This window comes from Gossypium raimondii, chromosome 13, assembly GCF_025698545.1.
Source record: "Gossypium raimondii isolate GPD5lz chromosome 13, ASM2569854v1, whole genome shotgun sequence".
Taxonomy (NCBI): domain Eukaryota; kingdom Viridiplantae; phylum Streptophyta; class Magnoliopsida; order Malvales; family Malvaceae; genus Gossypium; species Gossypium raimondii.
The window spans coordinates 53,909,950-53,925,497 of record NC_068577.1 but is presented as its reverse complement, the minus strand read 5'-3'; the positions used below and the strand labels follow the sequence as shown (position 1 = coordinate 53,925,497).

General features: G+C 34.9%; 2 protein-coding genes across 2 annotated transcripts; one reads left to right on the top strand and one right to left on the bottom strand.

Annotated features, from left to right (window-relative positions):
- The first annotated feature begins 2,482 nt into the window (after positions 1-2,482).
- LOC105783859 (glycosyltransferase BC10) lies at positions 2,483-4,037 on the top strand. Its single transcript, XM_012609544.2, has one exon. The coding sequence runs from the start codon at positions 2,656-2,658 to the stop codon at positions 3,781-3,783; it is 1,128 nt and encodes a 375-aa protein (XP_012464998.1). The 5' UTR covers positions 2,483-2,655; the 3' UTR covers positions 3,784-4,037.
- A 6,815-nt stretch (positions 4,038-10,852) lies between these two features.
- LOC105783903 (14 kDa proline-rich protein DC2.15) lies at positions 10,853-11,721 on the bottom strand. The gene has a single exon (XM_012609616.2). It carries the CDS (start codon positions 11,524-11,526, stop codon positions 11,128-11,130), a length of 399 nt encoding a protein of 132 aa, XP_012465070.1. The 5' UTR covers positions 11,527-11,721; the 3' UTR covers positions 10,853-11,127.
- Positions 11,722-15,548: the final 3,827 nt, after the last annotated feature.

Genomic DNA, 15,548 nt, shown 5'->3' with positions numbered 1-15,548 from the left:
TTGAGATAGAGAGAACATCAATTCCAAGATCATTATGTTGAATGGCATGAATTACGCCTATTAGAGGACAAAGATAAAGGCTTTTATCAAGTTCATGGATGAAAGAACTTAACGTTTGATTTTGACAGGTTAGGAACCCACCAACAAATGATGTAGTTGGTGTAAAACTTTTAAACTTGAAGTGACTTGGACTAATGATGAAGAAAAATTAGCTAATGCAAATACTAAGGCCTTTAATGCAATTTTCTGTAGAGTAGATCCACATGAGTTCAAGTGCAATTCTAAGTGTACCCTTTTTAAATGATGAAAACACTTGTCTTTTCCCTTTATTTTCTTTGGCAGTTAGGAACCTACCTTAAACTTGACCATCGTTTGGGTGGCTAGTTATTGCTTGCACAATTGATTTGTCTTTATCTTTCATTTGCTACTCCTTTGTCACTCCTCGCTCTTCTACCTCTTTCTTCTCGCTTTCTTCTTTTTCTTCCCATTCAATAGAATAATGCTCCTGCCATTATGGCGTTTCTCGACCCCAGTTGTTCAAATGGGGTGTTTGTCTCATTCCTTTTAGAGAAGAGCTTAGTAAAAGTTCTCACTCCCATCTATTCCTTGTAGAAGCTTCCCACATTTTAATGGAGCTTTGTTTCCTCTCCTTACTCAAGGTTTGTGTTTAGGCATTTCTTGAGGATTTCAAGTAGGGACTTATTGTATTATGGTGTTTGTCGAGCTACCTCTGCTACATTGATTTGTTGTTGAATGGGAAGAAATAGAGATTTGGTGTCAACATGCTAGATTTGTTTTAGGAAGTTGATGCTTTGTATGATGGTTTGACTCTTACCCTTTTGAAGTCTGTTCAGCTTTCAAGGTGGTTGTTGGTGGTTGATGTTGAGGCCTTTGATGTGATATAGCCTCCCTCATAGAAGGCAAGCATGTCAACAATGATGAGATGAGGTTATTAGGCTACGATGCCTATTTGAGCATACGCACAAAAAGGCATACTAACTTCCAGATATACGACTCTTCAATTAAACAAAATGATCTAATCAAGCTTTGTTATAATGGTCAAAATTTTGAAAAAAAAATATTTCCTTTCTTAAAATCATAAAATTTCAACTAATTCAACTTTTATTAGCTTCTAATTTAATTTGATTTTATATGTTTTTTCAAAAGAAACCTTATTTCTTTGATTCTTCATTGTTAAGGCTCCTCCACGTGGCTGTGATATATCATAATATTTCAACAATACAATATATTTCATTGGTTTTTTTTTCTTTTCTAAATTATCATTCAATAATTGGGTAGAGACTAGAAACTAGCAGCCTCTTAAAACCATCAATTTAATTCATGGAAAAAAACAACATTGGGTGGTAAATGATTTCTGTTTAGACAATTTTGCCCTACAAAAATAGGATGAAAACATAATCTCAAGAAAATAATAATGGAAAAGAACCCTCAAGTTTCAAAGGCAAGGTATAATCAATGTTAGAAAAGCTTGGAGAAGTCACTGTCAAAGAGGAGACATCAAACATTAGGAGTTTGGTCATATATAAACTGTCCTATACATATTAAAATTGGAAGGGGACCATAGCAGATAATTACAAGGCAGAATTATCATGCTTTCCTGCAATGATTCCTTTGAGATAAGAACTGTTTCAGAGTTTTGAAGTTCCCTAAACTTAAATATCCAATGGAAGCTTTTTGTTGGTTTATTACATGATATAGGTTTTGTAAGGATTGACCCGAGTCCGACCCGGGGTTTACAACATGCTTGGTCTACACTTATGTCTGCATTTCTGCCTCTTTCTTTGTCTCAAATCATTGGAAATCATGCTTGCTCATTCTTCATCACTGATCATTGAGCTTACTTCTTTGGACCCACACACTATATGAGGCAAAGAAGGTGAGAATCATAGCTCAAGAGCCCAAAGGCGGCATATTCTTATTAGTATTAGTCAAGTCATTTCAAGTTTAACACCTGAGTTCGAGTTATTTTAGGTATAAATCATCTCAAATTCAATGTCTCAAATTATTTTGAGCTCAAATTGGAAAGATTCAATTTGCTGAGTTATTATTATCCTATCGGATTGTGCCAAGTTGGATTTCGAATTAATCAAATCCGAGTTTTGAAATTGGATACATTATTAAAGGCCTTAAACAAGTCCAATACCAAGTGCTAGGAGCCCTTTGAAACCAATTGTGAAGTTTAGAGTGGCCCACTTAACCCAACCAAATGTTTTTGCAAGCCCAGACCCAATCTTCAAATTAGGCACAGTAATTATTATTATTTATTATGGATAGGAGTCAAACTAGTTATAAATAAATGAGGCAAAGCTGATTTGTGGTCAAAATCATCAAAGTATCAAAACTTTATAATTTGATTTTACACTTAACCTAATATCTTAAGTTCTTAAAATTATATTTTTTTATTAAATTAAAAAATATAAAAAAGTCAAAATCAGTTTGACCAAACCAATTTCTGTCTAACAAAATTTTGTATTGGGATAAAATGATAGCATAATAAAATAATTAATTATTCCACAGAAAATATACCAAATCCCACATTTTTCCTTTTCCTCTGAGATTCTTTCTCAAGGGTCTGTCTCAAAGTCACTCTCTTTCCACTCAACAGAACAAAGAGAAAAAGAAGGGAAGAAAACCATGCTGTCCCCAACCCCACTCTGTCTTTTTTGTGCTTTACTCCTCTGCTTGCCTTTAGCCGTTATTATTACAATCACTTCGCCGACAACCACCGTCCACGACGGTTCCGGACACAACCTAGTTCCAGATTTGGACCCTCCGCCCAAAACCCAACAAAGATTCTCTTCCAAGCCACTGCCTTTACCATTGCATGACGACGATTCACTCTTCCGAGCCGCTTCCCGAGTCAACTCAAAACTCCCTCCTGGTTCACCCAAAAAGATTGCATTTTTATTCCTCACTATTTCGCCTCTGCCTTTCGCTCCGCTTTGGGAGCTTTATTTTAACCAAACCCCCAAAGATCTCTTCAATGTTTATGTCCATGCCGACCCGAGTTACCCTTACGACCCGCCGTTCTCGGGTGTGTTCGCTCACCGAGTCATCCCTTCAAAACCCGCTCTCCGTTTCACCCCGACTCTCGCTTCCGCTGCCCGGAGGTTATTGGCTCACGCGCTGCTTCATGATCGTTCCAATTACATGTTTGTCCTCTTGTCTGCCTCTTGCATTCCCATTCACTCTTTTGATTTCACCTACAAAACGCTAACTCGGTCAAAGAAAAGCTTTATCGAGATACTGAACAACGAGGTCGGGAGTTACGATAGGTGGGCGGCGCGTGGAAAAGACTCGATGTTGCCGGAGGTTGCGTTGGAGGATTTCAGGATTGGGTCGCAGTTTTGGTCGCTGACACGTAAGCACGCGAAGCTCGTCGTTGGTGACGAGCTGATATGGGCGAAGTTCAACCAACCGTGTGTGGTGTGGGACACATGTTACCCGGAGGAAAACTATTTTCCCACCCTCATACACATGCGGGATCCACGTGGCGCAGTGCCAGCCACTTTAACACACGTGGACTGGAACGGCAGCTTCGACGGTCACCCGCGCATGTACGTGGAGTCCGAGATTGGGCCTCAGTTGATCTCACGGCTAAGAAAAGACGAGCCTCGATACGGTGACGACGGGACCAACGGCTCTGGTTCACCGGCGACGAAGCAACGGCGGGGTTTTCCGTTCTTGTTCGCACGGAAATTCTCCCCGGAGTCAATTCAACCGTTGTTGAGAATAGCAAACGTCGTCGTATTCAAGGATTAAGCCAATTTGTGAATGCACGTTTATGTTGTAAAATTCCGTTTTTTTTTTCCTTTGTAACTGTCAAAAGTGAAACTCAAAACATAATATATAAAGACGGGAAAGCTGGGAAAGAACCCAGTGATGGTTGTTTCCATGTGAACGCCTTTTGTTTCCGAGTGAACTCAGTCTGAGTCGTAAACAAGAGACGTTCCAAGACATAAAGAGATCCTTGTAATAAAGAATGGTGGGAAATTTTTTCTTGTTTTGTTGGCAAATTGGACAGTGCCTGTGGTGGTGACACTGCAAAACAACAAACCATTTAAGTTTATCTGCAACTCTCATCTTCTACGGCAAAAATACTTTGGATTCAAACAATTAGGAGAATGTAGCTAAATTTTGGTTTATAAGCATTGTAGATTGTTTTTCTACTTTAATCATATAAGTGATCACCTGCCCAAATCCTAAGTAAGATCCGGGTTATCTACCCACGACTCGGATAGGTTTCACCAGGCGATTAAGTGTGAGGCAAATCATGAGAGGACAGTGAGGGGAGCTTGCAGATCTAACTCGTGAGTAGAGTTCGCATGAACCAAGAGAAGGCTGCGATCTCGGTTTGCATATACTCAAGGAGTTTGCAGAAGGGAGACTACGTGGTTTGACAGATAACCCAGAGTGAAACACGTGTCCAACATACCTGAAGTTCGCTTAAAATGTTAGACACAGGAATAATGGGGTCAAGCCATGAATAGTGAAATCATATTTTGAACAGTAATAAAATGTATAAATACCCGAATGTTCACATTAATACGATACAAGATAAAATTACTTAATAAAAATAATTATTTTTATGAAATAAGTTTCTGTTTTGGATATCATCTTGGAAAAGCAAAAATATAGAAGATCACTAATATAAGTATTACGTATCCACCTTTAACGTTCTCCCCATAAATCACCTCATTCCATTATAGAAGGTGTATTAAAGTAAAGTTATATCATTGCTTAAAATAGGGAGGACTAACATGAAAAAGCAATACTGATTGTGGCTTCTTAATTTTTATCTGGATTTTCAAAAAGAAGAACAGGAAAATCGATTAAAGACTTTTCCCCCACCTCGTTTCACCTGGTTAGTTGGTACCAAAATCCTGCATCAATGTAGATCATATACTTACTTATTGCCTTCCCATTGGAATTAAACTCCTCCTGTAATTAATAAAAAAGTATCAAATTTAATTATTGGATTAAAAAATTTATTATTTAATCAAGAAAGGTCAAGTGTCACAAGCTACGGCCATTGTAACACCCCTTACCCGTATCCAACACCAGAATAGGGTACGAGGCATTACCAAAACACATACACTTGTAAACGTATTTAACCGAGTTATAAAATTTCATCAAAATTAAAACTTTCAAAATAATTAACATGTTTCTATAACTTTTCACAATATATCCTCAAAATATTATAATCATAATAATTAGGGTCTCATGAGACCCGATACATACTCATGCAATTTAATGCTTCATTTCCATTTCATTCAATTCGCAATTTCTCATGCTCATAATTTAAATCATATCACTAGCAATTTCCATTTAATTCACGTACAATTCAATGACATCAAGTTCAAAACTAATACGTATTTACCATTTAACTCAATGTTTATTGATTATACCATTCAATAACACATTTATGAAATTCTCAATTTTGCAATGAAAATATCATTTTAGTTTGAATAACAACATCGTCCTGATATAAATACACTACCACTTATCCATTTACTTTAATTCTTTTGGGCCCATTTGTCACTTACCATCCTTAATCAAATTAGGGAATGGTCACGGAAAATTGAGTACTTCACTTTCACTTTGCCATAGTATAACTATGGTCTTACGTATGATTACTTATCACTTGTCCCTGATCAGATAAGTGTAGCTAGGCTACCACTTATCACTTTGTCACTTGATCAGATAAGTGTAGCTAAGGCTACCACTTATCACTTTATCACTTGATCAGATAAGTGTAGCCACTTATCACTTTGTTTCTTGATCAGATAAGTGTAGCTAAAACTATCACTTATCACTTTGTCACTTGATCAGAAGTACTCAAATCCGGCGTTCCACTTAATTTGATCATTTATTCGATTTTCACATTTTTATTTTATTCTCATTTCAACAATAAATACATTTCATCATACATTGTATAATTCATGAAATTAACATTTAATCATTAAATTTCAGCCATATGAACTTACTATTTCATTATCTTCCACACTTGTTTCCTATGCACATTACACAAGATATAAACATATCATTCAACCATAGTTGCAAGCTAGTGTATTGAAACATAACTCTTTTTGGAACTAACCACATGATAAACCATTCATGACATTATTTCATGCCAAATCATATACCGAATATACCATACACACATGCTATGAAACTTTATTTTCACACATGAGCTTAAACCATGTCCAATAATGCACAAATTTAAGCATCATTTCTATTTCATCATCTATCAATTATAATCAAACATATGACCAATTATACACAAATCATTCATATATTTCTCAATTTTCCTCCTCCTCCTCTCCATTCCACATCCTTAATGTGTATAACACACTTAAACAACATTAATCATAATTTCAATATTCGCTAACATATATATTCAAAGCTGTTTATCCGAGTCAGAGTCACTAAATTATTTTTATCCGGAGCTACAGAGCTCCAAATTAAGATCCGTTAATTTTCCCTGAAACTAGACTCATATATCTTCATACCATAAAATTTTCAGAATTTTTGGTTCAGCCAAATAGTACAGTTTATTCTTTAAAGTTTCCCCTGTTTCGCTGTCTGACAGTTCCGACCACTCTTCACTAAAAAATAATTATCTCATTGTACAGAATTCGGATAATGTTTTTGTTTATTTCTTCTAAAAATAGACTCATTAAGGATTCTAACCATATAAATTATAACTCATAATAATTTTTGTACAATTTTTAATGATTTTTCAAAGTCAGAACAGGGGAACCCGAATTCATTCTGACATTGTCTCACAAAATCTATTATATCTCATGATTTACAATTCCATTGCTCACATCGTTTCTTTTATAAGAAACTAGACTTAATGAGATTTAATTTCATATTTTATTCATCCTCTAATTCAATCTCTACAATTTTTTGTGATTTTTCAAAGTTACACTACTGCTGCTGTCCAAAACTGCTATAGTGCAAAATGTTGATTTCCATTTTGCCCCAAATTTCACAGTTTATACAATTCGGTCTTTTCTCAATTAACCCCTCAATTAATCTAATTCTCTCAATTAATACTTTACCTAGACATTATAAGTTGTTACACAACTATTGAAATTCAGAATTTCCACATATAACTCTATCTTCAAACTCTTTTACTATTAGGTCCCAAACATTCACTTTCTATTCAATTCTTTCAATAAAATCAGCATATGAACAATTTAAAGCTCTAATTCCATGCTAAATCATCATATAATTCCAGCACATATTCATATCAACTTTCAACTTCTTTCATAAAATCAAAAACTAATGAATTTAACAAGTGGGCCAAGTTGTAAAAGTCATAAAAATACAAAAATTTCAAGAAATAGCCAAGAATTGAACTTACTTGTAATAAAAATATGAAGAACCAGCTTGAAGAAGCCCTTCCATGGTGTTTTAGCTGATGAGAATTCGGAAAAATGAAGAGAAATCTAGATAATTCCACTTTGGTCCTAACTTTATTAAGCAAATTTTGCAATATTCCAATTTTGCCCTTAATTCTCTTTACTTTCTGCTGATTTCATGCCCCTGCCGTCCAGCCCAAATAGGCCTTGGGTCTATTTTCCTTTTAAGCCCTCTTCCTTTTATCATTTAAGCTATTTAATCATTTCCTATAATTTTGCATTTGTTACAATTTAGTCCTTTTTGTTCAATTAATTATCGGAACTTTAAAATTTCTTAACGAAACTTTAATACTAACTTTTTAACACTCCATAAATATTTATAAAAATATTTATGGCTCGGTTTAAAATCCCCGAGGTCTTGATACCTCATTTCGAATCTAATTATTTTAATATTTATTTCTAGTGCACTATTCACTATTTCAAAAATTTTCCTAACTTCACATTTAACTTATAGTTACTAAATTAATAATATTTTCTACCCATTTGTCGAATTTAGTGATCTCGAATCACCGTTCCGACACCTCTGAAAATTTAAGCCATTACATTTTTTTTTCATCGGATTTGTGGTCCTGAAACCACTGTTCCGACTAGGCCTAAAATCGGGCTATTACATCCATTGCACACAGAACGTCCAATAGAGGTTAACTTATTAAATGGGGTTCATTTGACCCGCTTGAATTGACTCGATTTGTGAAACATATGGAGAAACCCATCTACATGAAATTTTGGTGGCCCAGAAAAATACTCCGCGGGGTAATTAATGTAAATCCCTTTGGACTCTCATTTTGTAGATAAACACAAATCTTAATCATCGATGTAACTGAATCTGTAATGTTAGATTTGAGGGAGCAGCATTTACTCAAACACTTGGTGTGTATTATTTTTCTTTGTTTATTTGTTTTTTACTCTTTCATTTTGAGTTTGCTTCCGTTTTGCTTCAGTGTCTTTAAGAATTTTTGCAAGAATTCTCGTTTTTTTAGAGTAGGTTGACTTAAGCAGTATTTGAACTCAAAAAATCATTTAAAACCGCGCGATTTATCAAACTAAACCGTGTAAGACAATTTTAATTGAGCAAATTAGACCAGGCAAGGAAGCTAAGGCAAAATAAACAAGTAAAAACACTCAATAAAGCTAAGTTGTGTTTGATTATATGTTGAATGAGACAATGAGGCTTCAATTATATTTATTACATCAATATTAAATTTAAACTATTTATAAGATAAGAGTACTAAGGAGATTTAAAATTTGTATCATTTATATCTTTAAAATCCAAATGAATTATCCAAATATTTATTAAGTCCTCAAAACTTTGAGAATTGGATGAATTTTAGTCAAATAAATATGCACTTTTGTTACGCACCAACCCTACATGCCGGCATCCTTCTGATTGGTCCCAGCTTTTCGAGCCATGACATGGATTTGAAGGCTCAGACTCAGTGAGTTGTTGTTGTGGATTCAAACATCATATCAATGTACTACCAACAGGTTCGGCCTGGTACCAACAATGGTTGTTGGGTTTCAGTTTTTTATTTGAATGTTCATCGTCTGTTGTTAGGGAAAAACAAAGAAAATATTATTGTACAACCAACAAATAGATTTTCTTAATAAACGACGTTGGGATTGATGCTAAAAAATCCAAGGCGCTCCAGGTAAGTGTACATGTTTTTCCTATTAGTGCAAACCATCAAATCATGTTGATTGGAGTAGCCAATTATTTAACTTACTGAAATCTCATTGATAAAATGAAGAACGATAATCGTTACAGGTCGATAAAACAGATCATTAAGACAAAAACTACCAAAAACACAAGGTAAAAATAATCTCGATGTATATAATTGAAGTCGAACTACCCGAAACCCCAACCATTTAGCCTCCAACCCAAGAAGACCCTCTCACAAACTTTCCACAGCTTTCTTGAACTATAGCATATATGGAGAATATACAGTTCAAGAAAGAATCACAAAGACAGCCACAGTATCAGCTGCACATAGTCATAGATATGTGGAAGGAAGAGCCAAAAATAAGGGCTTAAACTGCAAGTGGGACAACATAAATTCCACTAACCTTAAGCCACCAAGCACTTAATTGATCACTATTACACTTCAACCTCTCCGTTTCCCTATTATCGAAAACATAATTTTTTTACAAATTTTTAATAATTTTTATATTTTCAATAATTTTATAATTTTTTTATCATCTTAATAATTGTTATATAAATTTCTATAACATTTTATGGGATTTTAAAAAAATAATTTTAACACTTTTCTAAAATTTCTAAAATATTTTTATAATTCCTTTATATTTTAATAATATATCAATAAATCTTATAATTTTTCTAATTAAAAAAGATATACAAGATTATGTCACACTCACAATGTGAGTGAAAGAAAACATTTCATGTAAAACAATATTTTCTTTTAAAAATTATGAAGCAATTATTATTTGTAGAGTGATAAAGAATTTGTAATTAAATTTTGTTAACATAGCTTCGGTCCTTAGATGTATTATTTTTAGTTGTTTTATTTAAAGATTATATAAAAACATGAAAAGACAAAAACATCATCATAATAAATTAGATTAACATTAGTTATTATTTAAAATAAAAGGATAAATAGAAACATGAAAAGGCAAGTACTAGAAATTTTATCAAACGTGTGTATGTGGAAACTACGTATTTAGAACACATGAAAATTTAAATATACTACCCATAGCCTCCTAACTCATAAATAGGAGGATAATGTGCTTCAGCGCACTCGAACCCACATCCTCCTACATTAACAACAATACTCATACCAATCGAGCTAAGACTCAAACAAGTACTGACAATCCTTTTATTATTAGTTGTGATTTATATATATTTTCATTTAGTTTTTCGTGAGTTTATCTTACTTTAATTGGTATAATAATAAATTTAAGTATCAATTTTATTTTAGTTTTTAAAAAAATTCATGACAAACTGATAATTTTAAATATTTCTTTTTTAGATTTTTAAAACAAAATCCTTCAAACTTTTTAAAATTAGAATATATAAATATCGAGAACTAAATTTATTATTATACTGAATAAATCGAGGAAAAAAGATGAAGACGCGATCATTTACCTCCACATTAAAAAAGTATAAGCAATGAGGCAATGTCTTTAGCTTGATTTCACCTAGCTATACTACTAACACTTTCTACTCTTCTTTCTTTCTTTTTGGTATTTTATGCAAATTAAAGAAAGGTTGCGTTTAAAGTTGAATTGCTGGTTTGGATTCTATGTTTATTTGAAATCGACTTAAGTACCAAATAATAATTTGGTGTAATGATTTTGATTAAAGGGCATTAAACTGATGGATGATTGAGAGATATATGTGTTGTTGTTGGGTTAGAGTGTGTGGGGTGAGAAACAGGGTCAAATCATAAACTTAACATTAACAACCTTACAACAAAATAACATTACAGTAGGCGGAGTTAAATGTTAACCCACATGCCTACTTATTTGAACAAATATCATCACACAATGCCAAGCTCTTTGCAATACAAACATCATAGATAAATAGTCCTATTCCGACACCAAAATACACTAATTAAAAGCAAGGACACATTGATTTGCAGCACCATAATATAAATTTAAAGTAGAGCAAACTCAGCCATTAGCCAACATCAACAACTGATTGTGCTTCCTAAAAAAAATATCAACATTTGAAGCCTGGAGGGATTTCCTTCTGACATGCACTAAGGAGTAAGCTAAGGGTAATAGGGATGTTGAGGTTGGCCCCAAGCACATTGGCTTTAATGGCGGTGCAAAGGCAAAGGGCAGCCTCTAAATCAGCCAAGCCTTGGAGCAAAGCACAGCATTTGCTCGAAGGAGGTGTTCCCACCACTATGTTTACCAGTCCAAGCAGGTCAGCACAGACACCTAGCTTCAATGTGTCCTTAGGGCAAGAAGCAGGCTTTGCTGGTGGTGGAGGGCATGCAGCAGGTGGTGGAATGGGCTTTGGTGGCTTGCATGAATGGCAAGCATTGGTGAATGATAAGTTGAAAAGAAAAAGAGAGAAAACTGTAAGGACAGCACAGGTTTTGTTGGAAGCCATTTGCAGTAGTGGCTGCTATTGCTTAGAGACTGAAGGTATATGCAAAAGAGATGGATGGGGTGATTTTAGAACCAGAAAGACGGGTTTTTTAAAGAAAAATTTTGTGAGGTTGCTGAGCTGGGATTTGATTGAGTGGAAGAGAGTGAAAAATGCATGTGAATGGATGATAATGCAGTGGTTGGGCTTTTGTAAGCATCTAGGAAGGAAACTTGTTAAGTATCCTTTTTCTTTCTTCTTTCTTTATTAAGCAACATTTCCTATTTGAGTTCAAGAAGATTCACCGTACCTCACTGAAAATGAAAAGCATGCTGTTGTAAAGTTAACCATCCATGGCCCCGCTACTGTAATTTTCTTTCTCTCTCTCTCTCTCTCTATATATATATATATTAGTTGCTACATGCATGCTTTTCCAAGTGGGTGAAGCAGCCAAGAATGATCATAGATGTAATTAAGCCAGGTTGTATTGTTGTGAATTGTGATGGTTATTAATTTAGACAAATTGGTGATTGTAAGCAAAAAGCAAAATGTGATGTGTTTTTTCTCACCGAATGCATTGCATGAGTTCCAGCTCCTTGAGTGTGGTGACAATAAACATGAAGGATTTTTGTCTACTTGTGCTGTTATCTGTCCTGTATTGGTTCATAATTTTTGTACAATTATTGATGGCAATAAGAGTTCTCTTATTGCAGCTCAGCTCACATGCTATGAAATCTCACTGCCGGACCATGATATATATGGAAATGGTGGTGTGGTCATGCTTGCCATATCGATCCTTCCATGCCACCATGCGTGATTAATATATATGTTAACCCCACTGCTTTCAGCTGATTGAGTTTTAGTTTTGTTGTACCACCTCCCCGCATACTTCGGTCACGAGGTATCTTTACTAAGTGGTATGTACACCTCCATTTTTACCACCTAGTTTCACTTCTCAAGACTCTTTGATGACGACAAGATAACCATCCCATATCACAAGATTACCTTACAACATCACATCGTAGCTCTACAAAGTCACGTTGCCGTTCTTATTAGGGAGCAATGAGATAACTCACCTACTTATGAGATATTCCCACGTGACACTACCAATTTCTCAAACACAAGCCCATTCACCTCATAAAGAGGGTATCCCGAAAAACCTTCTCTCTCTCTTCCTATTAACAGCTTTCTACCCACCCACACTGTGTGAACCGTTCCATCACCCCCATTTGTTTCCTTTTCTTGTTGATTATTGGTATCAACAAGTTTAGATAACCCCAATATTTTTGTTGAAAGTTAACTTTTAAAATCTACATATTTAAATAAATTTAAACTCTTAATATAATCTAGTTGTTTCAACTTTTACCCATCTTTCCACCATTATTTTTGCATATGTTCATGTATATGTTAGTAAATTGTTTGTATATCCCACTTTGTCAACTATTGTTTTTTTGCCTAAATTATTAATTCCTTCATCATTGCTTTGTTAGAACTTTGCTTAATGACTACTATCTAGTTATGCAAAATAGGTAAAAATTGCAAGGTATAGAGTCTCCTTTAATCCCTTAATTACAACAGTTTTTTTTTTTTTTTTGGTTTTATATAACGGAAAAAACTTGACAAAATCATGGGTTTCCAAGGCTTCTCAATGCTTCCTTGGAAGTCCATTTAAGTGCATCATGGTTTTCATTACAGACACCAATGTAATGAAAAAGCTTTTTGAGAACTAAGAGGTAATCTAATATTGGCTTGGTTTCCCAGTTTACCTTGTTCAACTTACCTCCAAGGACTTGGCTCACTAATTTATCTTTCGTCCTAATGAGGGTCAAGGTTATGCTGTGTTGGCTAACAGATGTTAGAGTGCATCAGATTATTACCAGTAACTTCCGAATGACACCATGACTTTGATTAAATCTTTCTCGCACAATTTTCTTTGTTTTAAAGTTATGTGTCATTATAAGGATAACAATACTTACCAAAGAGTTCCTTCTACACCATCTGATGAAAACGTTGTGACTTGAAGCTGATCTAACTCCTGTTGCTCTCCTCTTCTTCTCCTCTGGGGGTTCCTACTCAAGAATGCCCTAAAGGTGTCATGCGTTGCCTTGGTGGCTAGGCTAATAATTGCACTTGGATTAGAGGATTCTCCTTCAAATGCAACTTTATTCCTATGGACCCAAATGTTCCATAGGGTAGTGGCCATAGTGGTGTGAACATCATGGCTCCTTCTTCCATTCCCTTCTGTATGTTTTCTATGTTTATGCTTATCCATTCTTAGGTTAAGCCTTTATTTAGATAAAATGTGCGCAATCTTAAGGGTGATCCAAACCAAACTGCCCTCACAAAAGTGCAGTTGTGGAATAAGTGGTCTGCATCCTCTCTTTCTAAATGGCATAAGGGGTATTTTGGGTCCATTGTTTCAATCCTTTTGTGGATTTCTGCCTGTATTATTGAGAATTTTCCAGGGGAGAATGGTTATTTTGAATGGTAATTTGGGAGTCCACAGCGAATTCCAAATTTCTCTTAGTATCTGCATAATGTTGTGGGTTTGACTTCTTTCATGCCTATTGTTAAATTCTTCAAGATAGGTCGGTTTCACAAAAAAACTCTCCACTAGAGCAGAATTTCCATTGGAATATTGGTTCCTTCAAAGAAAGATCTCACCTCACTCCATCTATTGTTCTATTCTTTCTTTTCCATATTAGGCCTTGTTGTGCCACTGCTAACTCATTGCCGTCGAGGATGTTTCTCCCTAGTTTGGCTTGGCACTGGAGGAAGCCATCTCTATTATTACAATATTTCTTAACTAAGGTTTCTTCGATCAACCAACTCCATGCTTGTCTTGCAAGTAGCGCTCTATTTATGACATCCATTCTCTTGATCCCTAACCCACCTTGTGTGTTTTCATTGCACAAGCGATCCCAATTGAATTTTCCTCATTCATTTGTCCTCACCCCCATACACTTTTCGAGGCCTGGAAGCAAGATAAATGATAATTGGTAGGGTCGAAAGAGCCAACTTGATAAGGGTAAGTTTTCCTTTCTGGCCCAATAGCTTCGCCTTCCATTACGATAGTCTTGATTACATCTTATTCAGGAGGGGTTGGAAGAATTTGCTTTTATTGTTTTGAATACTAATATCAAATCCTAGGTATCTGCTTCCTTTTGTTGTGGTTTGTGCTTGCAGGAACATCCTCTTGAATTTTGGGTGACATTTGTGGCTAAGTATCACTTCTGATTTGCCAAAATTTATATGTAGCCTTGAATATTCGTAAATTTAGTCGCGTATTCGTTCGAGACCAGGGAGAAGTGGCTATTTGCTACTCTAAGTTCAAGAACCTGGTTCCCTAGTCTCAAACTCCCATAGTCCACCATTTTCGCATACACATTATGGAAAATTTGGCTTTAGCGTAATGCCTTAATCTTTGGGAACAATCAACAAATGGATGGACTGACTAGACGGGCCATTGAAGAAGCTAGGGAATACTTTGCTTTAAACTCGACTATCAAGCATAAACCCTTCCTTCATTCATCCCAGTTGATTGGAAACCGCCTCCTAGAGGTACATACAAACTCAACACGGATGGATCCTTCCTTGGTAATCCAAGGAGTGCGGGTGCGGGTGCTCTCATCCATAACCATGAAAGCAAATGGCTTATCGAACCTTTCTGACATATTCCAAGGGCAAAAAGTGTTGAAGCCAAATTGTGGGTTTTAAACATGGTCTCACACTAGCTAGAGATTAAGATCCTTTAGACAAACCTTTACCTCCAATACCAATACGGTATGTTTAACTTTTTTTTTTTATTTCACATAATAATAATAATAATAATATCATTACAATATTTAATTTTATCATTATTTTTAAACTAACTACATAAACATATCACCAATCCAACAAAAGCATACTAAAATTCAACTTCTATTATTCATATTAAATTTTATCACCAAACAACAATAAAATCAATAAATTATTTATTTGCAAAATTCTATGATTATCTATTTATATATATACCTTTTGACACGTGGGCACCCACCCATGTCTTT